This window comes from Podarcis raffonei, chromosome 8, assembly GCF_027172205.1.
Source record: "Podarcis raffonei isolate rPodRaf1 chromosome 8, rPodRaf1.pri, whole genome shotgun sequence".
NCBI lineage: Eukaryota > Metazoa > Chordata > Lepidosauria > Squamata > Lacertidae > Podarcis > Podarcis raffonei.
In genome coordinates, this window is record NC_070609.1 from 22,148,323 (window position 1) to 22,175,294 (window position 26,972).

Consider the following 26,972-nt stretch of genomic DNA (forward strand, 5'->3'; position numbering starts at 1 on the left):
TTACAGCCAAATCCTAATCTCCAACCTGCTTTGCAGAAACAAAGCCAGCTTCTCAAGCAATGGTCAGTAATTGGCTCAGTTCAACAAACCAATCGGCGGGGGACATTTTTCAGCCAGAGGGTGGCATTGCTTTCTGGGCACCCTTTCTGAGACCCACATGCTACTGGTGAATGGGACCACAGGCAAAAAGTATTATCAGTGTTCAAGGACAAATTCCAGTCAGGCAAAAACACCTGGGATAAGAAAGTGAGGTACGTGGCCTGGGCAGAGTTCCAAGGGTCAGAAAGAGAGATTCAGATGTCCACATTCAGCCCCCAGGCATGAAGTTCACGGTCCTGGGGTAGTCTATTGGCTTGTAGGAGCATGAACTGAGAAGCAATGCCGCAAAATCTGGTGGCTTGGGACCTGCACAGGCTGTGCTAAAGGTCACATGAGACTCATATGCTGCCCACATGTGCTCTAATGGGAGCTAGAGCATCTCCTGGTCTTCAAGCAAAGACTGGACAGCCATGGACTTCCTGCATCAAGGTAAGGGATGGTCTTGGCAGGCTGCAAGGTCTCCTCCAGCCCCGTTACTATGAGCTTCTGGTGTCCTTCACCACACAAAGACATAATTGATGGGCTGCCTTTGTCACAAGGTCACACACCTAGATGCCTTTAATAGAGGAATTGGACAAGATTGTGGTAGAGAATAAGCCTACCAAAAGCTATTGGGAGCTTTTAATATTGTTGTATAAGCACTTTTAACAAGTTTATTGAATTTTCTCCTCTTTGTTATCTGGTGTTAACAGATTTATTTTTTAGCCATTTTGTATTTTATGTGGTTGAGCTACAATAGATGACACCAACGTTAATAATGATGATGATGCTTTCAGAGATCATTTTTGTATAAAGTGATGAATGAGAAGTCAATAACAATGCAGGAAGGGAAGATGTCTCTCAAAATCCTGTATAGGGTTGTTGTTGTTGTTGTTTGTTTTTGCTGTGATTTGGAGTCAATTTAAAGATGACCGAAATGAAATGTGGATTCTTCCATCCTTGCCATTAATTTGATTCTGAACTGATTTTAGAATGTATTTCAATTAATTGACTGTGATTTTATGTAAATTGTGCTATTTTTACTGTTGTTAGCCGCTCTGAGCCCGGCTGTGGCTGGGGAGGGTGGGATATAAATAAAATATTATTATTATTATTTTATTATTATTATTATTGCAAGCCCTCTAGCCAAGAGCAAACAAATGTTCCTTCAACCTCTTGCTACCAAGTTTGGACTACTGATGCCCACCATTTTGCAAAATGTCTCACACATGGAATACTCAACAGAACCTCTCCTCCAATCCCAACCGCAGCCATTGTGTGTAAGAGCCAAACCCTAACAATTCAATCTACATCAATGAAATGCCAGCTTTACTTTTTGAGAAGACTCCCTGGAAAAGACCCTGATGTTGGGAAAGATGGAGGGCACAAGGAGAAGGGGACGACAGAGGACGAGATGGTTGGACAGTGTTCTTGAAGCTACCAGCATGAGTTTGACCAAACTGCAGGAGGCAGTGGAAGACAGGAGTGCCTGGCGTGCTCTGGGTCACAAAGAGTCGGACACAACTAAACGACTAAACAACAAGTCCTGCTCCTTCCATGGGAATAGGTGGCATCAAGTCTCGTTGGCAGAATTCCAGCGCTAGTATATTTTATGCTCAGGTCTGTTTGTTTATTGAAAACTCCCAAGTTACACAAAGTTGCATATCAAAATAAACAAATTTATCCAAAACAAAGAGGTATTCGTGCGATAAGGCAAATTGGCAAAAGGGTTCCTTTAAAGAGAGACATTCAAAGTTATTCTCATGCTGAGCATTCTTCAGAAAAATAACTGGTTGGCCATCCTTCAGGGCCTTTTGCAACATGCTTAGAGGTCATCATGAGGAGCAGCAACTGAATCTGTACTGCCCCCGCAGCAAAGAAAACCATAATGACATACGTGTCAAGTATCACACACAAGTGGACCCATTTCCTTTGTTTAACATATTCTTTGAGAAAAAGAAACAGGTGAAGGCACAAGTGTGGCAGATCTGCCTAGATGCTGAAAGAACAAAAAGGGATTGCGTGGACAGTTTCGGTGCCCATTCGGACCAGAGCCCACATTTCAAGTAAAGGAACGAAGAGTCTCCTTTGTTAACCCCTTCATCATAGCAAGACACACTTCTTCTTTGCATAGCACAAACGGTGTAGCACTACAGGCAGCTTTCAGCTGAAGTCGCGATCTGGAAGCACAATGGGGGCTACCAAAGTCCAGACGTACAGGAGAAGCCCAGCCCAGCTGGAAGAAATCTTCACCCAGACTGCAGTCCAAGGGCTGGTCAGCACCTGGTTGTTTGCTTCAGGTCTGAGGAAAGAACACAAGACACAAATCAAGTCTCTGGATTAAGATAAGATTGAAAAATATTGCACCCTGCATCAGCCTTGCCATCACTTGCCAACAATGTCCCATCTCAAGTGCAGATATACATCATGGGTTTCCCTGCCCTCCCAGTAACTGGGTCCTCACAACAACCCTGTGAGGTAGGCTAGTCAAAGAGAATGAGTGACCCATTGTCATGCAGTGGGGGATTGGAACCCTGGGTTTTCTCGCTGGCTCTCCAAGAGGTATCTACACAGTTTCTGCTTCCAAGTGTTCAGGCACACATTGCAACTGAAAGCGCTCGGAAGAGCAACGTGTCGGCAGTTCCTTGGACACAGCCCTCAGCTCCCCAGCTGCATGTTCCCAAAAGATCTCTGTTTCTCGGTCTCTCTCACACCAACTTGAAAAAAAGCAAACACTTTTGCTGGTGAGGAAGAAGGTTTGTGTGCACAGGCTTCACCAATGGCCATGACACTTTCTCCAGTTTGCAAACGTGAGCACGGGCTCCAAAACACTGGCACCCCCTGACTTCTACACACTTGGGACAGTGAGCGATGTGGCCTTCAGCAGGCTGTACATCCTGCCCCCCTCCTCCTGAACAAAGCCCATCATGGATAGCTCAGATTATTCTTGTATTCTTCCTGCGCACGGTTGAACATTTTTTTAAAAGAAAAAATTAAGGCAGCATCTGTGCACAGCTGGACTGCAGCTGCTATCTAGATAGAGAGCTGATGCAATACTGTTTACAAGTCCCCCAAATGCAAAGAACACCACAGCAGCTTTGCAGAAAGCCCAGATCCATCAGACAACTCCTAACGCCGAACACCACCACAGACCTATTTAAGAAAGGATATAAAAACCAAATTGTTCTTTATCTTCCAGACAACTTTTGTCTCCTCTGCTTCCGGTAACATTGCATAAGGTAAAGGTAAAGGGACCCCTGACTATTAGGTCCAGTCGTGACCGACTCTGGGGTTGCGACGCTCATCTCGCTTTATTGGCCGAGGGAGCCGGCGTACAGCTTCCGGGTCATGTGGCCAGCATGACTAAGCCACTTCTGGCAAACCAGAGCAGCGCACGAAAACACCATTTACCTTTCTGCCGGAGCGGTACCTATTTATCTACTTGCACTTTGGCGTGCTTTCATACTGCTAGATTGGCAGGAGCAGGGACCGAGCAACGGGAGCTCACCCCATCACGGGGATTCAAACCGCCGACCTTCTGATCAGCAAGTCCTAGGCTCTGTGGTTTAACCCACAGCGCCACCCGCGTCCCTGGTAACATTGCATACTAGGCCCTTAAGATGACAATTTAGTTTAGGCCTTTAGAATTAATGTAAATACAGAAGAGCAGCCTGCTGGATCAGGCCAATGGCCCATCTAGTCCAGCATCCTGTTCCCACAGTGGCTGCCCATGGGAAACCTGTGAGCAGGACCAGAGCAACACTCCCCTCCTGTGGTTCCCAGAAACGGGGATTCAGAAATATGACTGCCTCCAAACATGCATAATAGCCATTGATAGCTTTCTCCTCTGTGAATCTGCCCAGCCCTCTTTTAAAGCCATCTGAGCTGGTGGCCAAAACTGCCTCCTGTGGGAGTTCCACAATTTAAGTGTGTGAAGAAGTACTTTCTTCTGCTGCCCTTGCTGGGCCTGGAAGGAGCCTTTAAAAAAGTCCCATATGCTCAGAGACTTTGCGCCTGTTCATTGGGGGGATATAGGAAGCCCAGAACACTTGTGCTTTAGATGTCCCTTTTATGAAGAGGCACGTAGTAAGACCATTGATCCCCTACTGGTGAGGCTTGCTGCCCTCCTGGAAAAGCAAAAATTCAACCTTTTCCTGTTAGGCAAACATCATAAGACAACCCGGATAATTGCCAGATTCTGTGTACAGATCTGTAGGCACAGACCAACCCCAACTCAAACTAGTTCGTTAAGAAACTCCCCAAACTCGGTTCCATGGGTGACTCGGGGTCATCTCTCTGCAGTAGCTTATCTTAAAGTTTTAAGTGTCTATACACTTATCGCATTTATAAATTTTAAAATTATTGTTGTGCATTGTTTAAATTGTTTGTTTTCCTTCTGAGATTGTACCCCCAAGTGTGTTTTATAAACAGGTCTCTGACCATAATAAATTATCTATCTATCATCTATCTATCTATCTATCTATCTATCATCTATCTATCTATCTATCATCTATTTACTTTCTTCTGCCTTTTATCCATTAGAGGAGAGCCAGGAGCCCCTTCTTTCCTCCACGAAGCACTTGTGGCAAGCTGTGTCTTCGTGCTTTGCTTGCTGCCTCATGGCTGCAGTTGCTTCCTACGCCTGTCCTTGCAAATGATCCCAGAAAAAACCCTCTCGAGTCAGTTTTCATTCAGAAACCGAGCACTGGAGAGGGTGGAAGGAGGGGGGTTTCGGGAGAGACGTCTGCTGTCACAGACCGGCTTCCACCGTGCCGCCAATCTCACCGAGACAACGAAACGTTCAGAGCGAAGGCACTGCAGAACACACTGGCAGGAGTACAGGTCACGCCTGGTGCGATGGCAGTGAGTCATGGGCTATAAATAGTCAGGTGCTCACAGCTGGGGATGGGAGGGGCGCCAGGTATGTATGGGTGTACAGTCAAGCAAGGCAGTTTGAAAACTCCAAGCAGGGATTCAGCAGTGAGCGAGGGGGGGGCTGTTTCACAATGGCCTCTCCCTGGACCACATGCATAGGCAACTCTTCCCATCTGCTCCTCTAGACTTCATGGAGGTCACTCTCTCCTTCCTCCTCACCCAAAAAAAAAGTGCTTGATCTTGGAGAACTGATGCTCCATCCTTGTTACCTAGGCAACAGTATTGGGCAAAGTAGAACACTAGAACTCTCAGAAGAAGAGGAGACCAATTTCTATATACCCCATAAGCCCAGGAAATTCTATCTGTTCCACCTGTGTGTGTGTTCATTTCTCTCTCTTTCTTTTACTTTAGGGATGCCCTGATGAAATTTTGCTTCTTAATTAGATAGGCCTTTGGAAACTGGGTGAAAATGATGTTGACCCCCAGGCTGCTATGGGGGCAACTGGTGTTTTAATGTGTTTCCTTGCAATTTAACTATTCTGAAAACTAGCCTGCTTTCCTTCCTTTGCATTTTATAATCATATTTTTAAAATGTTGCAAGCTTGCCTTGAATCCCAACTTGGGAGAAAGGTAGGCTATAAATAGGTGAAATGAGATAATAAAATAAAAACTATGCCAACAAAATGTGCACAGGCTGGCAAAACCCAGCCAGCCACATCCTGCATTTCCAAAGGGTCTTCAAAATGCAGCCTCACCTTCAGTGCATCTGAGTAATATCAACCGGGAAGGAACCAGACCAGAGAATTAACATGGAAGGGTCATTGGAAGCATTCTAGGCCATCTCTTCCTCAATGTAAGATCTACAATGCAGATATTGCAACTGAGGCATCCCTGACATGATGGCCATCCAGCCTCTGCTTAAGGACCTTCAGCAAAGGAGAGCCCGCCAGTCTGCTCTCTGTTTCTCATTTTCTGGGGCTGTGCAACCAATCCAGGAGAAACCCAGATACTGAAATGAATCAGTTTCAGTCAGATCAGGTGGAAAAAGCTCTGGGTTGTCCCGGGTTGCCCCGGTTTAAAACCCTAATAAAACCTTGGGGTTGGTTCAACATCGATTTGGTGCCCAGATCAAGGTTTGGTCAACCCCCAAATTAGAACAGTTCTGAAGTGCCATATTGGGCCTGGATTAGAGGTGGACATGCACGCCTCTGCTATTTTATTATTTATTATATTTTTTATCAAATTTATACACTGCTTGATTGAAAAAACAACAAACCTCGAAGCGGTTTACCTAAAAGATAACACAATAAAATTATAAATAAGAAGAACTGACAACTATCATGCTAAGACATTGAAAAAATTAAAAGCGAAAACAAATTAAAATCCACGTCAACTTTCTAAGCACCTGAGTAGGCTTCTTTAAACAAAAGCGCTTTTAGCAGGTGTTAAAAAGAGTACAGTGAAGGCATCAGCCCGATATAAACAGGCAGGGAGTTCCAAAGTGCCACACTAAACAATGTGCCATGCTATTTTCTTTCAGCGTTTCCCCAAAGTCTGCTTTCCTGTAGATTTCCACCCACCAGGCACTGCTCCTGCCCTTGGGAGCAAACAGAGAATAATTCTGTTCCATCCTCCTGCGGGGAGCGACAGTTGCACTCACCTGTACCAGTTTGTGAGTGTCATCATGATGTAGAGGGAGGCCAGGAAGAGGCAGATGTGGAAAAAAGTGTAGTTGTACGTCACTCCATCCTCTTCATTGTCATAAGCCCGGCGCGCCTCGCCTTCAAAGCCAGCATTGCCCCCTTCCATCATAGCTGGGCTCTCCTCCGTCAGCATCATCCTGTTCACTTCGACGTGGTCCGAGGAGCGGATGCTTTGGCAAAGCAAGGAGAAGAACATCAGTTGCATGCCCCTTCGTCCCTCGTTTTCGGTGCTGTTTTGAGTGCATATGCATACACCACTATGTGCCTGAATATATATATATCTATATATATATGGACGCTTGGGTTGTGAACATGATCCGTGCGGGATGCACATTCGGAACCTGCAGTGGCCACAACCCACAGCGGTGCATCTGCGCATGTGTGGGTTGCGATTCGGTGCTTTTGCGCATGCGTAAAGCGCGATTTAGCACTTCTGTGCATGTGCAACTGCTGAAAGCCGGAAGTAACCCATTCTGGTACTTCCGGGTTTCGGTGGGTTTGTAACCCAAAAAAACGCAAGCTGGAGCGTCTGTAACCCGAGGTATGACTGTATAATGTTATGTTTATAGACAGCTATGCACACAGCTTTTCTTCAGTTAACAGGGGGAGGGATTTACTACTCGTTGCCAGCAGAGGGAGACTGGAAGCTAACATAAGCTCAATGTACTTTGAGTCTATCATGCGCGAGATCAGCAAGCAACCAGTTCTGAGTGCTATCCTTTAGGCAGAATATACATAAAGTAGAATAGGCTCAGACAGGCTGATGTGCAAGGTCTGAAGGGTTCAGAAGCCTGGGACTCATAGAAATAAGGATGTGAGTTGAGGCTATGCTTGTCAAACACAGAGGCTCGTTCTAGAGTACTTTCCTCACTCACAGCTATATAGAGTGGTCTTCCTTCTGCAATTCTTTGTAAGCCCTGGGGTGGAGTAGTCTATGTTTAAACCACAGCAGCTTAGAATCCTGTTCTTGGTCAAGGAATGGCTCTGTCACAGACATTACAGATGCCTCTATCTAGCTGTCTACTGTGGGGTAGCAAATAAAGTGATTGGCAGAAATTCTTACTCTTTTTCTCCACTTATGTTCTACAGTGGTACCTTGGTTCTCAAATGCCCTGGTTCCCAAACACCAGAAACCCGGAAGTAAGTGTTCCAGTTTTCAGATGTTTTTCAGAAGCTGAATGCCCAATGCGGCTGTCGGCTGTTATTTCAGGGGCACCTGCACCAATCAGAAGCTGCGCCTTGGTTTTCGAACATTTTGGAAGTCAAACGGACTTCCAGAATGAATTAAGTATGGCGCTTTCTATTTATTTTGCGTTTTTGTGGCTTTTTTGGTAATTTTGTTTTTGTGACTGTGTGGAACCCAATTCAGCTACTGATGGATTGATTGTGTGACTGCGGAAATGGATAAAAGCCCCCCATCCAAACAATGACTATCATCAGTGCAGGTAAGAAAATAAATTAATTTTAATTTTTATCATCCACAATACTGTCTTATTTATTTTATAGTACAGTACATTGATTATTGCTTTCACTTTATGGATCAATGGTCTCGTTAGAGATTGGTTTTAAAAGTCTGGAATGGATTAATCCGTTTTGCATTACTTTCTATGTGAAAGTGTGCCTTGGTTTTGGAACGCTCCAGTTTTGGAACGGAATTCTGGAACGGATTAAGTTTGAGAACCAAGGTACCATTTGCTCATGTATTAAGATGCCTCATATTAAAATCAGTCCTTTGAACCATCTAACTCTCTATTCTCCATACCAGGGGCCTATGGCAGAGCAGAAGAACCTTAGGGCCCTGGGCAGAACGTGGCCTTCAAGACACCTAATAAGTTAGGTGAGTTTGGTTTCTAAATGAATATGGATTCCTACCTTATAAAGAATGTGCAGAGGATGAAGATGACCAATCCCACAATGCTCGGAGCATCCCACCACTGAGTTTGTTGTCCACCAGCAGGAAGGGTGCTGGTGCCATTTCCTTCCATTCGGATCAGAAGGGTCGGGTTACAGTATTTGTCTGCAAATGAAAAACAGATAAACATCTCAAACAGGTGTGGGGAACCTTGAGCTTTGCAGACGTTGCTGAACAGCAGATCGACTTCCTTCCAGACACCTTGCACACAGGAAAAGCACACTCAGAACTTCTCACCCCCCCTGAAAATAAATCACATATCCTTTCTGGGGAAGTATTCTGTGCTATCAGGTCTGCAGAGATAAGACTTCTCATCAAACCAAGAACCTGAGAAGACAGATTCTGTGGGCTGCAGTAGAAACAAGGCAATGCCCGGCTCTCCCAAATGTCAATAGAAACAACAGGTTGAGCTACAACAAGAGGGCATGTCTTTCAAGCCAAGATAAATATGTCTCCGGGGAAAAAGAGGGAACAAAATCCTAAGTTTGAACAGGGAGGGGTAAACGATAGAAATGTCATCATGACATGGAGACAAACTGGCATCAGTTCCATAAAATGAACACAGTGACTGAGATCCAACTTGGAATCGTCTCTGGGGGTTTTTTCTCATGATACTGGGTTGAAGTCTGTTTCATTGCTTTTGCCAAAGCCTCCTTTTAAGGAGGGGAAAGGGGGATACTGGTCCCAGACTTGCAGACACAGTCATCCGATTTCTGCACATGGGGTGAAAACAGCAAGGAAACAAGCATGTAAGTGGACACTTCTCCAAGAATAGTGCCACAACAGTTAACTCAGTCAATGTGGTTTTATTTAGAAAACTTAGACCAGGGAGGATAGGGGTATACTAATTGAGGGGTACAGAGTACAAATACATCCTTTCAAGCACCAGCCACTGGTGTGGAATGTAAACACTGGGATACAGTTCAACTGAAAGTACAGTGGTACCTTGGTTTGCATAAGTATTGGATTACAAACATGTCAAACCCGGAAGTGCGTGTCCTGGTTTGCAACCTTTCTTTGGCTTACAAGCCATTTTTTTGGATTACGAACAAAATTTTTTTGGAGGCCCCATTGGCGAAAGCGCGCCTTGGGTTACGATCTGTTTTGGTTTACAAACAGGCCTCCGGAACGGATTATGGTTGTAAACCAAGGTACCACTGTACTCATATCAGCACATAAGAACAACAACAACAAACCTATGGTTACGTGAAACATACTCAACAAACACACAAGACGTAACTGGCTGTACTTTTGAATAAATAAGGTACACTATTCATTGTATCAAATTGTAGATTTCAACGGAAGTCTCATAAAGTTCAACAAAAAAAGCAGAAGACCCAGTGGATCAGTTCATTCTCTAGTCAGTTCACACATAAGGTCCATACATGTATAAGTATCTATTCCACCTGTCTGTTCTTAGAGTCCAATAATCCACATGAAGGGTTGTTACAGTTCCACAGAATCCTTTCACAGAGTCTAATACAAGGATTTCTGGAATATTAGCCTTGTTTCGCCATCCTAGGAAATCCTTGTTTTAGACTGTGTGAAAGGATTCAGTGGAACTTCCGTTGAAATCTACAATTTGATACAATGAATAGTATACCTTATTTATTCAAAAGTGCAGCCAGTTACGTCTTGTGTGTTTATTGAGCACATGAGAAGAGCCTGCTGGGTCAGGCCAGCCAGCATTCTGTTCTCATACTGGGCAGCCAGATACCCTAATGGGAAACGTGCATGCGGGATCTGACCACAAGAGCACTCTCCTCTCATGTGGTATTCAGAAAGTAGTATTCAGAGGCATAACTGCCTCTGACCGTGGAGGCAGAGCATAGCCATCATGGCTAGTAGCCATCTGTAGCCCTCTCCTGCATGAATTTGTACAACCATCTTTTAAAGCCATCTCAGGTGGTGACTGCCACCACCTCCTGCAGGAGCGAGTTCCATAGTTTAACGATGCACTGCATGAAGAAGTAAGCGCAAGTTTGCACGCAAATATGCACGGAAGTGCACACAGGAAAATCAGATCTGTGTTACCCAAATGTACATTTACAGTGGTGTGTACACAACCGCAGGCATGCTTAAAAGGAAAGAGCCTTTTCAGTGGTGAAAAGGAAAGAGCCTTTTCAGTGGTGGCTCCTTAATTGGAGAATGTGCCTTGAACTTAGTTCAATTAGTCTTAGGGTTTAAAAAAAACAACGTCCAAGCCTTCCACTGAATTTAGAACTGTCTTCTTATAGTGGCTTTCCCTATTTGGTGTTTTCCTTACATTATTGGACTACAACTACCATCAGCCCTGATCAAAATATCCAGTGGTGATGGGAATTGTAGTCCAGCAAGAGCAGGTTAGGGAAGGCTCTTATATGGCATTTTCATTTTTCTCTGTGAACTCTGTTTTACTATGGTTTTAATTTGCTTGTAAACCCTTTTGGGTCTTTTCCTCCCAATGGTTTTTTCCTTAAAAAAACAAAAGCAAACAAAAACCAGGATACACAGAATTAAGAATAAAAGTAAAGGAAATAGTTCATGGTTGGAAAAGTGCTACTTACTTGGGACATTTGCCAAGGCTGACCAGGTGATGAACATAGTATAGAGTGTAATGATGGAGGCTTGCAGCAGCCCGGAGTGAGGCTGGGCATCCTGTAGAGGAAGAGGAACAGCACCTGTTTAAAGTACCGAAGAATATTTGGTGCAAAAATCAGGGCTGAACGGGGCACGATGTTAAATGCTTCTTTGCATTCAACACACAGGGGAGCTGCTGTGGTCTTTAAAATAAAACTGCATCAGCTAGGGCTTTTAAAAATATAAAGAGAAAAACATAATTTTATTCTTTCCTCCCCTAGCACCCGTGTGTGTGTGTGTGTGTGTGTGTGTGTGTATTTTAAATACTAGCTTTTTGGGCAGGGTGGATCAGAGCCTCAGGACTTCAGTAGGGGAAGAAAAGGTTAAATTCCCTGTCCATGACTGTTCTGATATTTTTAATTAGCAGTATGTGCACACCCCAGTTGATACACACTCACTGTGTGTGTGTGTGTGTGTGTGTGTGTGTGTGTGTGTTTGTTTCAAATGCAGAGACACATCTCAAGTCATGTCTACTTAGGCCAGACATCCCCAAACTTGACCCTTCAAATGTTTTGGGACTACAACTCCCATCATCCCTAGCTAACAGGACCAATGGTCAGGGATGATGGGAATTGTAGTCCCCAAACAGCTGGAGGGCCGAGTTTGGGGATGCCTGACTTAGGCCCTCAAGACATCAATTATATATATATTATATATTATCAATTATTTTATATATATATATATATATATATATATATATATATATATATATATACACACACCGTATTTTTCGCACCATAGGACGCACTTTTTCCCCTCCAAAAATGAAGGGGAAATGTGTGTGCGTCCTATGGTGCGAATGCAGGCTTTCGCTGAAGCCTGGAGAGCGAGAGGCATCGGTGCGCACCGACCCCTCTCGCTCTCCAGGCTTCAGGAAGCTATCCGCAAGCCTTGCAAGCCCTGCGGGAGTTCCCGCGGGCTCACAAGGCTTGCGGGCAGCAGCCTGCAGCCCCGGCAAGTGTCCGCAAGCCTTGCGCGCCCGGCGGGAGCGCGCGAGGCTGGGCGCGGCAACCTGTCGCCCGAAGCACGGGGAGCCCTCCGGAGGGCTCTCCGTGCTTCGGGAGAGTGTCTGCAAGCCTTGCGCGCCCGGCGGGAGGTCCCGACGGGCGCGCGAGGCTTGGGGCGGCAGCCTGTCACCCGAAGCACGGGGAGCCCTCCGGAGGGCTCCCCGTGCTTCGGGCGAGTGTCTGCAAGCCTTGCGCGCCCGGCGGGAGCTCCCGCCGGGCGCGCAAGACTTGGGGCGGCAGCCTGCACCCCGAAGCATGCGGAGCCCTCCGGAGGGCGCCCCGTGCTTCGGGCAGGTGTGCGCAAGGCTTGGGGCGGCAGCCGCGGCTGGGGGGGGGAATAAATTTTTTTTATTCATTTCCCCCCCAAAAAAACGAGGTGCGTCCTATGGGCCGGTGCGCCCTATAGAACGAAAAATACGGTGTGTATGTATATATATATATATATATATATATATATATATATATATATATATATATAAGCTGGGGTTGTCTTATAAACTTTTTAGTTTTTCACTGCATTGTGTTGCATCTTTCTGATACACAAGCCACCTAGTGTGAGCTTTGCTCCAAAGGTGGCCCAAGTTAATAGAATTAATGTCAGGAAATGTGGTGTCATGGTTAGAATGCCAGACCAGGACCTGGGAGAGCTCCACAAAGTTCATCAGTGAGTAGCCTTGGATTCTCAATACAGCATCTTACCTGGACCTTGGGCAGGATGGAAACCACGGACACAATCACACAGAAGATGAGGTTAAGGCTGATGAGCGCCTTGTTTTCTGTACAACCGTCTGCCTTCGTGTAATACACATAGAGCAGCACCACCGCAGCAATGGAGACAGCGTAGAAGAGGAACGTGAAGATGAAGAGGGCTGAAAAAAGAAAGCGGGGGAGATGTCGATACACAGCTTGCCAGTAAACCAGGGGACAAGTGGACTTCCACCCACTGTTGGACTAGAACATGGGTAGGCAAACTAAGGCCCGGGGGCCGGATCCAGCCCAATCGCCTTCTAAATCTGGCCCACAGACAGTCCGGGAATCAGCGTGTTTTTACATGAGTAGAATGCCTCCTTTTATTTAAAATGCATCTCTGGGTTATTTGTGGGGCATAGGAATTCATTCATTTCCCTTCCCCAAAAAATATAGTCTGGCCCCCCACAAGGTCTGAGAGACAGTGGACTGGCCCCCTGCTGAAAAAGTTTGCTGACCCCTGGACTAAAACCTCCATCAGCTGCAGCTGCAGCATGGCTGATGGTCCGGAATAATGGGGAAGTTGTAGTACAACCACTTTTGGAAGGCCACAAATCCCACCCTCCACATTTGAATTTATTTATTCATTTATTCATTCATTCATTTCCCACCCATCTGGCTGGGTTTCCCCAGCCACCCTGGGCTGCTCCTAACAGAATATTAAAAACACAATAAAATAGCAAACATTAAAAACTTCCCTAAACAGAGTTGCCTTCAGATGTCTTCTAAAAGTCAGGTAGATGTTTATTAATCTGATGGGAGGGCGTTCCACAGGGCAGGCGCCACTACCAAAAAGGCCCTCTGACTGGTTCCCTGTAACCTCACTTCTCACAGGGAGGGAACCGCTAGAAGGCTCTCAGCGCTGGACCTCAGTGTCCAGGCTGACCGATGGGGGTGGAGACGCTCCTTCAGGTATACTGGACCGAGGCCGTTTAGGGCTTTAAAGGTCAGCACCAATACTTTGAATTGTGCTCGGAAATGTATTGGGAGCAAATGTATGTCTTTCAGGACCAGTGTTATATGGTCTCGGTGGCCACTCCCAGCCATCAGTCCAGCTGCTGCATTCTAGATTAGTTGTAGTTTCCAGGTCACCTTCAAAAGTAGTCCCATGTACAGCGCATTGCAGTAGTCCAAGCGGGAGATAACCAGAGCATGTACCACTCTGGTGAGACAGTCTGCGGGCAGGTAGGGTCTCAGTCTGCGTACCTGATGGAGCTGGTACACAGCTGCCTTGGACACAGAATTGACCTGCGTCTCCATTATATTAATTCATGGTCTTCCAATAGTATTGGAGGAGTGAGAAGGATGGAGAAGCAAGCCATGTTCTCATCCCCATCATGTGTAGGGGAAGCATCTGGTAAGAGCCTCATCCAATCCTTTCATTTCCTAGAACTTTTCTCCATTGCGTCTGCTGTTCTTGCAAGTTCTCTTTGAGCCAATACTAATGGCACCATCAAATGCAAGTCTACTCAGAATTAAGTCCAATAAGTTCAATGGGTGTTCCAAAGTAAGTGTGCATATGGACAGGTGTAGCAGTCATGCACAATCCTCCAGGTTGCACTGGACTCCCAACTCCCATCAGCCTCAGTCAGGGTTGCCAACGATCAGTGATGGTAGGAGCTGCAGCCCAATGACGTTTTGAGGGCAACAGATTCCCCATCCCTGCAGTAAGAGGGATGCTTGCAAGATGCTCAGAGGAACCAGATTTTAAAACAAAACCATGCTGGTTCCTTGCCCTGATCCAGAGTCTCTCCCCACGCAATGGAATGGAGTGGGAGCTTATCTGTTTGCAGTAGGACAGTCTGTGCGTTGCTTTTTAATTTTAAAAAAGTGAGGGGAGGGATAACAAAATGAAGCAGGGGAAAACATGGCACTTACAATAGAAATCAGGATAGGATCTTCTTACACTCAACGTATTTGGGAGGGGTTCTTGGTGGGTCTGATTATATCCTCAGTCCAGTATACCTGAAGGAGCGTCTCCACCCCCATCGTTCTGCCCGGACACTGAGGTCCAGTGCCAAGGGCCTTCTGGCGGTTCCCTCGCTGCGAGAAGCCAAGTTGCAGGGAACCAGGCAGAGGGCCTTCTCAGTAGTGGGACCCGCCCTGTGGAATGCCCTCCCACCAGATGTCAAAGAGAGAGAAAACTACCAGACTTTTAGAAGACATCTGAAGCCAGCCCTGTTTAGAGAAGCTTTTAATGTTTAATAGACTATTGTATTTTAATATTCTGTTGCAAGCCGCCCAGAGTGGCTGGGGAAACCCAGCCAGATGGGCGGGGTATAAATAATAAATAATTTATTATTGTTATTATTTATTATTTATTTATATTATTATTATTATTATTATTATTATTATTATTATTATTATTATACCCACCAAGTTTGATTATAACTAAAAGAAATTATTTGAAAGAGGAGGATCCACAGTGACTAATCAGAACCAATACACACAGTTTATACCCTGCACTGTTTGACATATATTTATGTTCTTGGAGTGGCTAAGAGACCAGAAAAATACTAATAGAAAAATATAGCATACAAGGGGCTCGACCCCTGCATACTTCACTCACCAACCCTTGCCAAATTCACCCCTCTGCTCAGACCAAATCTCAGCTTGCCCACTCCCAGTTCCCTCCTCCTTGCCCTCCAACACTGCTGTGGTGGCCCAGGAGCTCTTGAGAACCCAGTCTGTTATCATGCTGTAGTTCACAGCGCCATCTGTCAGTGTCTACACAAACTGCAGTATGATGACATCATTAGGAAAATATGAAATAGGAGAGACCCAACATATAATTTTTTTTACGGACGGGGGTGGCGCTATGGGTTAAACCACAGAGCCTAGGACTTGCCGATCAGAAGGTCGGCGGTTCGAATCCCCGCGATGGGGTCAGCTTCCATTGCTCGGTCCCTGCTCCTGCCAACCTAGCAGTTCAAAAGCACGTCAAAGTGCAAGTAGATAAATAGGTACCGCTTCGGCGGGAAGGTAAACGGCGTTTCCGTGCGCTGCTCTGGTTTGCCAGAAGTGGCTTAGTCATGCTGGCCACATGATCCGGAAACTGTACGCCGGCTCCCTTGGCTAATAAAGCGAGATGAGCGCCGCAACCCCAGAGTCTGCCACGACTGAACCTAATGGTCAGGGGTCCCTTTACCTTTAACATATAAATTTAACACAAAGGGGTGGGGGTGGAGAACCCAGCAACAGTCTGTTCTTGGAGCCTTCAGTGGTGGTACTCGTGGGCACCACAATCTTCTCAGATGCTCCTCTCGATGCCCACCAAGGAACCCGCTTGTCTGAACCCACACACAGAGCACATCAATTTTACACACATGTAAATAAGTGTTCCATACTGACCTGCATACCAGCATTTCGAGTTGCCATTATCCGCATTGTGCAGCCAAATCTGACTCCAGGAGTGTGCAAAGTCAATCAAGAGGATAAGCTGGATGAGGATGAAGAGGAATGAGCCGACTACACCAAAGTAGAACCAAACTTATTTGAGAGAGGAAAAGTATAAAGCAGGGGGCGGGAGAGAAAGAAAGAAATATGAGTTATTGTTTATTATCCACAAGCTGCCGATATGGAGTTTTAAACAGGTATCCTTTGGGGATGTAAAAATTGTATTAGGGTTCCCGTACATCTGTAATTTCCTGGACATAGCTGGGATTTGTATGTCAGTAGTATAGATTTTGGCGAATTTCCTTAAAAATAGCTCAAAACTGTGAGAACAGGGCGCTGGATGATAGGCCCTTGGCTACATCCAGCAGGGCTCTTATTGTGATCTTACAGCAGGTCTACAGAACCAGAAAAAGATGTTTTGTAATGGATAAAGCCTTGGTGAAGAATTAAGGAAAAGGCTGAGAGACCCATCTGTGGTGGGTCCCAATCTCATGTGTGTGTGTGAGAGAGAGAGAGACAGACAGACAGAACAAGATAGAACCTTGCCTAAGGCCAGAAATAAGGTTCAAATCCTGAATTTCCTGATCCACAGCTTCTTAACTGATGTGGATGATCCACCCTAGAATCCCTCAAGCCCTTCTAGCAGCTATTATAAGAGTGCAATCACTCATGAAGAGGAAGCAAGGAATCAGTTCTTCCGCTGTTGTTTACTACTCAGAAGGAAATGGAGACTGTGAATACTCTTGCGTGCCAGCTGTGTGTCATTTGGGATCCAGCAAAGGACTCCTCCCAGTATCCACCATTAATCCTATTCAGAGTAGACCCATTAAAATCAAAGAGCTTGTTAGTTGCATCCTTTGATTTTGATGTGTCTGCTCTGAGCCGAATAAATATTGAGTACAACCCACTGTCAGCAATAAGAGTATCGCTACCCCAGGTGGTTCATGGAAGAAAACAATAATAATATTGCAGGACTCATTGCTGAAAGCTCAGAAGCTAAAGAGGATTAGAGAGAGTGCTTTAAAAAACCAAGAATGGAAAGCATCTGTTCCCTTCTATTCACACTGCTTCTAAAGACTCAGCAGGACTCACCTTTGACACAGCTCTGAGCAACTTGCACCAGGCAGCTGAGCTTGCGAGCTGCCTGCCATTTTAATTACCCACAATGCCCCAGATGTAGCATTGCCTGGTGGAAATTAAAATGGTGGATGGCTCAAAGCCACCCAGCAGAGAAGGTACAGCTACTACTTCCCATCCTGAGGCACTGGTGTATGAGGGGGACAGGGACAAAGAATGGCTCTGACTACCCTTCTTCTTAGCTTTCATAGGACAGAAAGTATCCAACCCCACCTTATGTAGAGCAGCACACACACAAAAGCTACTGTACATCACAGCCCCTTTGCAAGTCAGGAATGCAAATGCAAGGTTTTGTTTACCAGATGTGAATGGTCCATCAGGAATATAGAAGGCCCCCACTGTTATTCCAATTAGTATCAGGAATTTGAAGAACCAAAACCTGGAGTTGAGAAGAGGAGAAAAGAACTTTTTAAAACAAACAGAGGAGTCCTAGAAAGTCCTCTTAAGCAGCATTTGTTTTGCTCCAACATTATGCCAGGATGGAAACATCTGGAGCAAAGTGCAGCTGCTAGGACGTTAATGAGAGACAGAAGTTCTGGGTGTGCAACACAACTTTTCTGTCACTTGCATTAGTCAGCAGATCACTTCAGAGCTTGATTCCAAGCAGTGGGGTTCACCTTTAAAGCCCTGAGCAATTTGGGACTGGGTTACCTCAAGGACCAACCATACAACCCTGCCCTTAATCCAAGACCTGTGTCTCAGGTAATCCATGTCTGCTTACTGACCAAATCTATTGGCGAGCACAAGAGACAGGTCTTCTTAGTAGTGACCCTTTTAAAATTTATTTGGCTCCTTCAGTTCTGCCATTCAAAATGGCCTTGATTCTTCTCCCCACAACTGCCTTTTAAAATACAGTGGTACCTCGGGTTAAGAACTTAATTCGTTCTGGAGGTCTGTTCTTAACCTGAAATGGTTCTTAACCTGAGGTACCACTTTAGCTAATGGGACCTCCCGCTGCCGCCACGCGATTTCTGTTCTCATCCTGAAGCAAAGTTCTTAACCTGAGGTACTATTTCTGGGTTAGCAGAGTCTATAACCTGAAGTGTCTGTAACCCGAGGTACCACTGTATACCTTTAAAAACATACACACATAACCAGGAACACATTCAATAAAAGCACAACCTGCAGGAATTGAGAAGAAACATCACATTAATAAGTGCCCTACCAAAACTCTGTACATCTTATGCTTTATATGACTGTGTCCCTCCACAGCGACCTAGTCGTATTTGGAGAGTGTCTTATGACAGCTGACCTTCTTTTATGAAGTCAATAAAGCAGGGTCACATTTCACAGAAAACACCCATCTCTTCTCACTCTGTTGCTCCTCCTTCAGCAAGCTTTTTTCCTAGAATGCAACGTCCCAAACCAGTGCATACCAGTGCTCAGTATTTGTTTCTTTCATCTTGTTCCTAAAATTTGGCTATGAACCTGTGCACTGCCACAGGAAACATTATCAGACCCATATTCCAAAAAAAAACAACATCTTGGCATTTGGTGACCCCGGTTCGATATCCCTCATGCATCTATTTTTCTATATCCGCTCACTGCTTTAAGGCTCTGCACCTGAGGGTCTAGTGTTCTCCATTTCTCTCTGTACATCGCTTTGTGAGGGTTTGGCCACAAAAAGCAAAGAATACATTGCAGGAATAAATAAGTAAGCCAAGAGGCTGCAGGTGACTATGAGGCTCAAAGAGAAACAGAAGAACTATATCTCAGGGGCAGAACATCTGTTTTGCATGCAGAAGGCCCCAGGTTTATTCCCTGGCTTCTCCAGGTAGTGTTGGGAGGGAAGCCCTGTCTGAAACCCTGGAGAGCTGCTGCCAGTCAGTGTGGACAATACTGAACCAGATGACCCAATGGTATGACTCAGGACAAGAAGAAGAGAAGAGTTTGGATTTGATATCCTGCTTTATCGCTACACGAAGGAGTCTCAAAGCAGCTAACATTCTCCTTTCCCTTCCTTCCCCACAACAAACACTCTGTGAGGTGAGTGGGGCTGAGAGACTTCAGAGAAGTGTGACTGGCCCAAGGTCACCCAGCAGCTGCATGTGGAGGAGCGGGGAAGCGAACCCGGTTCACCAGATTACGAGTCAACTGCTCTTAACCATTACACCATGCTGGCTCTTCCTGCGCTTCCCCATCGGAAAACAGAGTTGCTATTTCCAATCAAAAGACAGTAGTCACACCACTCGCAATAAGTTGCAGTTGGGAAATATTTAAATATCAGCTGTTGCAGCCTCGGCAATCTTGCTTTAGAAGCCCTAAGAACATTAGAACTCAAAAATTATCCAGAAAAGTTGGAACTTTGTGGGGCGCAGGCAGAGAAACCCTTGTCAAAAGGTAGGGTGCTTTATTTTGAGTGAGGATTTTAAAGCAGGGTTTATTTATATCTTCCTTGGTCCTATTTCAGGAAAGGTATGAAGGCATTTAACATTGGCTAATGCAAAGTTACGTAAGTCTTGGCCTACAGGCTCTGCGTCTGAAGCAGTGCTGCTCTATGATGTATGCAAAGCAGGAAGGAGGAACTAGAACAGCTTTTCCCAACCTTGTGCCTGGCAAATGACGCTGGACTTCAACTCCCATCTGACTCAGCCAGATTGGCCAATGCTCAGGGATGATGGGAGTAGGAGTTCAACAACAGCTGGAGGCCATCAGGCTGGAGTGAAGGCTTAACTAAAAGTTTTTAAGAGTTGGGGGGGGGCATGTGATGCACAGCAACCTTGCTGAAGGTAACACTGAGGTCCAGCACCGAGGGCCTTCTGGCAGTTCCCTCACTGCGAGAAGCCAACTTACAGGGAACCAGGCAGAGGGCCTTCTCGGTAGTGGCGCCCTCCCTGTGGAACGCCCTCCCACCAGATGTCAAAGAAAACAACAACTACCAGACTTTTAGAAGACATCTGAAGGCAGCCCTGTTTAGGGAAGCTTTTAATGTTTAATGTATTACAGTATTTTAATATTTTTTTGGAAGCTGCCCAGAGTGGCTGGGGCAGCCCAGCCAGATGGGCAGGGTATAAATAATAAATTATTATTATTATTATTATTATTATTATTATTATTATTATTATTATCATCATCACATCTGGGTCTGTTCCGTGAGATGGTCGAGAAGTCACCTGCAAAATCTTGCAGCTGTACCATCCTACCTAGAAGTACTCAATGGGACTTAGTTCTGAGTACAGATGAATCAAATGTGCCTGGTGAGTTTCATAGAAGAAAGGCAATTTTTTAAAAAATGGCCCAATGCCCATGGAAAGAAGCTGGGTCAAACTATTCTCATCTGTCATGACCCTCCAAAAATAATAAGAATAATAATGCTAACAATACACAAGTGAAACTGACCTGCTGGTTTTGAACAAACGAAGGTCAACTTCAGAAGACAAAAGCCCTGCCTTTGTTTAATAGATCGGTATCCAGCTTTTTTTAAGGGACGCGGGTGGCGCTGTGGTCTAAACCACAGAGCCTAGGGCTTGCCAATCAGAAGGTAGGTGGTTCGAATCCCCGCAATGAGGGGTGAGCTCCCATTACTCAGTCCCTGCTCCTGCCAACCTAGCAGTTCAAAAGCACGTCAAAGTGCAAGTAGATAAATAGGTACTGCTCCAACGGGAAGGTAAACGGCGTTTCCGTACACTGCTCTGGTTTGCCAGAAGCGGCTTAATCATGCTGGCCACATGACCCGGAAGCTGTACGCCGGCTCCCTCAGCCAGTAAAACGAGATGAGCACCGCAACCCCAGTCATCCGCAACTGGACCTAACAGTCAGTGGTCCCTTTACCTTTTTATCCAGCTTTTTGACTAGAGTTCTCAAAGAGGACTGACTGGCAACATACATTTCACTGCTCCATTTAGAATAATATTATTATGTCCAAGTACTGTTAATTTCAACATCAACTTTTCAAACACTACAATATCCCATTCCTTTCTGTACCAGTAATTCTGTACCATATCCTTCCAAAACCTTGCAATCATGAGTCATGAAACAGCCAATAGTATCCAACTAGCTCCCTACTATAAACTATAGAATATCACCTTTCATAAGAAGATTAAAGAGTGCTGGTTGTGGTGAGGGTAAAATACAACACTTTATGATTGATCAGATTTCTCAAAAGACTGCATCCCAGAAGGCTTTGGCTTTTGGACATTCCCACCATAGATGCAAATATGTTCCTCACCCATTCTGTATTGAGGCTCTCGGGTCTTTGCTGCTCCTCACACAGATCATTATCAAGGCAAACAGGAAGAAGAAGGCAGCTGTGGCAAAGCACATGCGGTATACCGATTTGTGACCCAGGAAGGACTTGCAGGCGACTTTGCCGTGGACACCTAAAACTGTATTGCCTTCATCACAGAACCCAGGAATCTGGTAAAAGGTAAACATAAATAATAGGTTTAATCTTGGTACATGCCTAGCAGAACTGCTGCCTTGCAGCAGGAGTGCCTGTTTGCCTCCACTTATGCTCTGCTTGCATATTTGGAAATAAAATTATTTATTTTCCCAAAACACTCTACATTTCCAGAACACCCTTTCATCAGAAGGAAACTAAACCACTTAATGTCAGTCTTGGTACAGTAATTCTAAATCAGGCACAGAGAACCTGTGGCCCTCTAGAAGTTGCCAGACTACAACTCCCATCATGCCAACCATTTTCTGGTGCCAAGGCAGGCCCTACTACTACTAGGCAGAGTGAGAGCAGCAGATGCTTGGGAGTGAGGCAGCAGTTCCCCCCCCCCTTCCCTCTGCACCCCCTAAGCTACCCTGCTGTCTCCCATTGCCAGCTCAGTTTGATTCCATGTGTGGAAAGGGAGGGTGCCATTTTTGTCCTTTGCCTCAGGCAACAAAAAATGTCTAGAGCCCTGGCTGGGTCTGATGTGTTGTTGTTGTTGTTGCTGCTGCTACTGCTGCTGTTGTGTATTTTGTGTTCTCATTCTGTATTTTGTTGTTGTAAACTGCCCTGTGACCTTTGGATGAAGAGCAGTATACAAATAATAATAATAATAATAATAATAATAATAATAATAATAATGGCTTCTTATAAAAGAATGAGTGCACAGATCCTGGCCTTAACAGACCATCTTGGCTGTGAGTCCTGTAATACCTGCTCCCTGCTTTGCTGAACTTTTCCCACCTGGCCTGGGAAGACAGGACCCTGACTTACTTCAGCTACCAAAGAAGAAGCAGAAGAAGAAGAAGAAGAAAGAAGAAGAAAGAAGAAGAAGAAGAAGAAGAAGAAGAAGAAGAAGAAGAAGAAGAAAGAAGAAGAAGAAGAAGAAGAAAGAAGAAGAAGAAGAAGAAGAAGAAAGAAGAAGAAGAAGAAGACGAAGAAGAAAGACGAAGAAGAAAGACGAAGAAGAAAGAAAGAAGAAGAAGAAGAAGAAGAAGAAGAAGAAGAAGAAGAAGAAGAAGACGACGAAGAAGAAGAAGAGGAGGAGGAGTTTGGATTTGATATCCCGCTTTATCACTACCCGAAGGAGTCTCAAAGCGGCTAACATTCTCCTTTCCCTTCCTCCCCCACAACAAACACTCTGTGAGGTGAGTGGGGCTGAGAGACTTCAGAGAAGTGTGACTAGCCCAAGGTCACCCAGCAGCTGCATGTGGAGGAGCGGAGACGCGAACCCAGTTCCCCAGATTACGAGTCTACCGCTCCTAACCACTACACCACACTGGCTCCACAAAGCCTTGAGCGTGGTTTTAACTGTGGAAAGTCAGCATACAAATAAAACGATGTATGGTTGGAGATGTAGTTTAGCAACAGCTGGAGGGACCGCAAGTTAGCCACCCCGATGAAACAAAGTTGCTTACCTTGTAGAGTTCTGCTTCTACTCCGGGGATGATCATGATAATAGACACCAACGTTCCCAGGAACAGGAAGAAGGTGAAGCTCAGGCGTGTGATGGTGGAGTTCTTTGTTGAGGGGCAACAGCCGCACAAGAGGCAAGGAGCAGAACCACAAAGACATGACACCTGCCAGTGAAAGAACAGCAATGAATATCCACAACAGGGCAAAGATTTATTGTTTATTATTACATTTATACCCCACTTTTTCCTCCAAGGAACTCAAGGCGGCATACATGGTTCTCTTCCTCCCCATTTTTATGCTCACAACAACCCTGTGAGGTAGGTTGGGCTTGAGAGACTGTGACTGCCCCAAGGTAACCCAGCAAATTTCATGGCTGAGTTGAGACTCCCCCACACTGATTCTTTTCTTTCTTTCTTTCTTTCTTTCTTTCTTTCTTTCTTTCTTTCTCCAGATGTTTTAAATTACAACTCCCATCAGCCCCAACCAGCACTGTTGATTTCTGGGCACTGGCAAAATCAGGTGTCAACTCCAGGGATGCTGTAGGTATGTATTTTTACATCTGCATGCTGTACACATGTGTGTGATTTTTACAACCTTTTGGGTTTTCTGCTTGTGCATTTTCCCCCTTCCCCAACAAGGCTGCACAACCATCAAATATGGTGTACTAAGGAGAATATGGCTTAGCAGTGCCAGATTCCCCCATCTGGCTTATATGCCACTATGATTGCTCCATAAATATATCAAGTTAAATAGTAACTTCCAAAAGATAAGCCATGCAAAACTCCAGTAGTTTTCCACACTGAGTGATCAAGACAGCCAAATTTCCTTCTAAACATGAAAGCAGTGCTCGGAAAAGGACCCTTTTCCTATTATTTCTGGAAAACCTGACCACTTAAATGTGCATACACAATACACCATTCAATGCCAACACCACCAGACAATGCATCTTCCAATTTTACAAAATGTATTTTCCAATATTAAGATTAAAATGTAAACTACAAAATCAGTTACTCTGAATTCTTAGCACTCATTTATTAGTAACCCATAATCTGATCCAAGTTTTGGGGATTTTTCTTCTGGAAACTGTTGTGTATTGAGTCAAAGGATTTTATATCTGTATTATTATTGTCTGTATTTGCATTAGGGTAAAGTAACTGCCTTTGGTTCCAGAGGGTACAGCTACTATTGGTTCATTTAAGCTGCTGTATTTGGATCCTCTGTCTTATTGGTTTCCTCCAAAAGGCAAGACTGTGATTGCCTGATATTGTTCCCTCCAAAATGTATCCTTTCTAGCTAGTTCCCTGTCCCTATAAATGTAGCTCTCCCCTCCTCAGTTCTCAGTCTTGTTTCCTTTAATAAAGAAGTGTTACTACAGAACTGTCTCCGGCATATTATGTCAAGAGAGCTGAAATCACAAACCCCACGTCACAACAGAAACATTCAAAACCAATCAAATGGTTTCTAATGGTTCTTTGTGTGTCCCCCTTCTTCTGTATGGGTGTCTTTTGACCAAAGCTTTCCAAACTATGTGTCGTGACATGTTAGTATATCAGCTGCAGTGTGTAGGTGTGTCGCACCAACATTCCCTGCGCTCCTCCCAGGGCTGCAAAGGGGTTAGTTTAACCTCTAGTTTACAAGCAAAACTGAATTACTGTGTCGCGAAATGATGCAAAACTGAATTACTGTGTCACGAAATGATGCATGCCTAAAAAGTGTGTCAACAACATGAAAAGTTTGGAAAGCTCTGCTTTTGACTGTGCTACTGCCATTATCAAAACTGCTCTGAATATTGTTGAGTTATTCCTTAAAGCAGGGGTCAGCAAACTTTTTCAGCAGAGGGCCGGTCCACTGTCCCTCAGACCTTGTGGAGGGCCGGACTATATTTTGGGAGGGGGAAATATGAACGAATTCCTATGCCCCACAAATAACCCAGAGATGCATTTTAAATAAAAAGACACATTCTTCTCATGTAAATTGAGCTGATTCCTGGACCGTCTGCGGGCTGGATTGAGAAGGCGATTGGGCCGGATCCGGCCCCCAGGCCTTAGTTTGCCTACCCATGGCTTAAAGCCAATGTTGTTAGCCACCTGGACCACACTGCAGAAAAGTGGGGGCATTGATGCTTTTTAATAAAGAAATATTAGAACTTAATAATAATGAGGATTTGAAGTTCACGATGTTGTCATAGGTGGAAGGCAGCTTTCAACTGCAAAGCAGTCATTGCAAAACATTGCCCCGGTTCTATTAACTATTACCCAACCCCAAATGACACATCACAATCCAACATCATGAAAGTTAGACCATTTGTCAGAGTCCATCCACCCACCTTTTCCTGGGTCGGGTGCTTCCTCAAACACACACACATCATTATTTTCTATTTTCTCTCAAAAACAGCTGGCGAATTCTTGCAAATGGATATTTAATAGTGCAGAAATATAGCGGGCCTATGAGGAAAATATACAAGGGACACACCCTCCTTTGTTCAGGAGTTTCAGTGTCTCAGCATAGTTGCTCATTACAGAAACTTCACAGGTTGCTCCACATTTTCAAGCTATTCTGTCATGCATTGCATGACTAAGTCCATGATGCTGTGTAGGTACACAATTACTAAAGAGAAAGCCCCACAGCACCCAGTGGCCCTTCTGAGTAGACACACGCAGGTTAAGGCTTCGCAGCTGTCCTCAAATATAATACTGTCACAAAAGTGCGGTGCCTGCCTCTCTCTCTCCCAAGCAGTGGCAAGAGTGCATGGGGTCACAGGCACACACACAGGGTCTGTGTCTGTTTGGGGAATGGAAGACCGCTTCTTCTTGTATGCCCCTCAGAGGACCTTAAGGTCCATGAATAATCATAGTTTAGAGGTCCTGGGCCCCAAGGAAGTCAAATTATCCTCCACCAGGGCCAGGGCCTTCTCAGTGATGGCTCCGACGTGGTGGAATGCTCTGTCCCATGATTTAACTTCCTTCCGCAGGGCCTGTAAGACAGAGCTATTCCGCCTGGCCTTCAATTTGAACTTAGCCTGATCTTTTATTCCCCTTCATTCCCTCCCCCTCCCCTTTTTATGAAGATTACCCACTCTGGGATCCCACAGCTAATTCTCCCCTGGTCTCCTCACTGGCTCAAATAGCACTAATTTAGCCAGCTAGCCCTGGTGATCATCTAATGTTTGTTTATTGGATGGATTTTCCCCTCAATTAATTTTTGAATTCAGAATTTATTGTTATTTACGTTTTATACTGTATTTTATGCTGTTTTCTGTTGCATCAATTAAGTGTTTTAAATTTGTTGTTAGCTGCCCTGAGCCCGGTTTTCTGAACCGGGAAGGGCGGGGTATAAATAAAAATTTATTATTTTTTTTATTATTATGAAAAGGCTCTGGGTTCAGTTCCAAGCATCTCCAGGGCTGGGTAGGGAGGGACCCCTATTCTGGACCCCTGAAGAACTGCAACCCATCAGGCTACACCAGCTGTCCCCAACCTGGTGCCCTCCAAATGCTGTTGGACTCCAATGCCAATCAGCCCCAGCTAGGATGCCCAGCAGTCAGGGATGATGAGAGCTGGAGTTCAACAACATCTGGAGAGCAACATGCTGGGCAACCTAATCAAGCTGGATGGAATGATGGCCTGGCTTGCTATAAAGGCAGTTTCTGCTACTCCTACAAGTAAAGATTCAAATAGGCCTTCTCCAGAGTAGCTATAGAATGC

At 45.1% G+C, this 26,972-nt stretch overlaps 1 protein-coding gene and 1 long non-coding RNA gene across 2 annotated transcripts in view; one reads left to right on the forward strand and one right to left on the reverse strand.

Moving 5' to 3' along the window:
• Positions 1 to 26,972, forward strand: part of LOC128418630 (uncharacterized) — a 79,648-nt gene that overhangs the window by 2,464 nt on the left and 50,212 nt on the right. The window lies entirely within an intron of this gene.
• SERINC2 (serine incorporator 2) overlaps positions 1,685 to 26,972 on the reverse strand; it is a 31,662-nt gene continuing 6,374 nt past the window's right edge. Inside the window, exons 2-10 of the mRNA XM_053398483.1 lie at positions 23,271 to 23,432; positions 21,643 to 21,830; positions 17,774 to 17,853; positions 16,293 to 16,430; positions 12,894 to 13,063; positions 11,115 to 11,205; positions 8,529 to 8,673; positions 6,614 to 6,826; positions 1,685 to 2,380 (exon numbers count right to left, since the gene is read on the reverse strand). Coding sequence (XP_053254458.1) covers positions 2,242 to 2,380; positions 6,614 to 6,826; positions 8,529 to 8,673; positions 11,115 to 11,205; positions 12,894 to 13,063; positions 16,293 to 16,430; positions 17,774 to 17,853; positions 21,643 to 21,830; positions 23,271 to 23,432 — 1,326 coding nt within the window. The 3' untranslated portion in view covers positions 1,685 to 2,241. The remainder of the gene's footprint in view (positions 2,381 to 6,613; positions 6,827 to 8,528; positions 8,674 to 11,114; positions 11,206 to 12,893; positions 13,064 to 16,292; positions 16,431 to 17,773; positions 17,854 to 21,642; positions 21,831 to 23,270; positions 23,433 to 26,972) is intronic.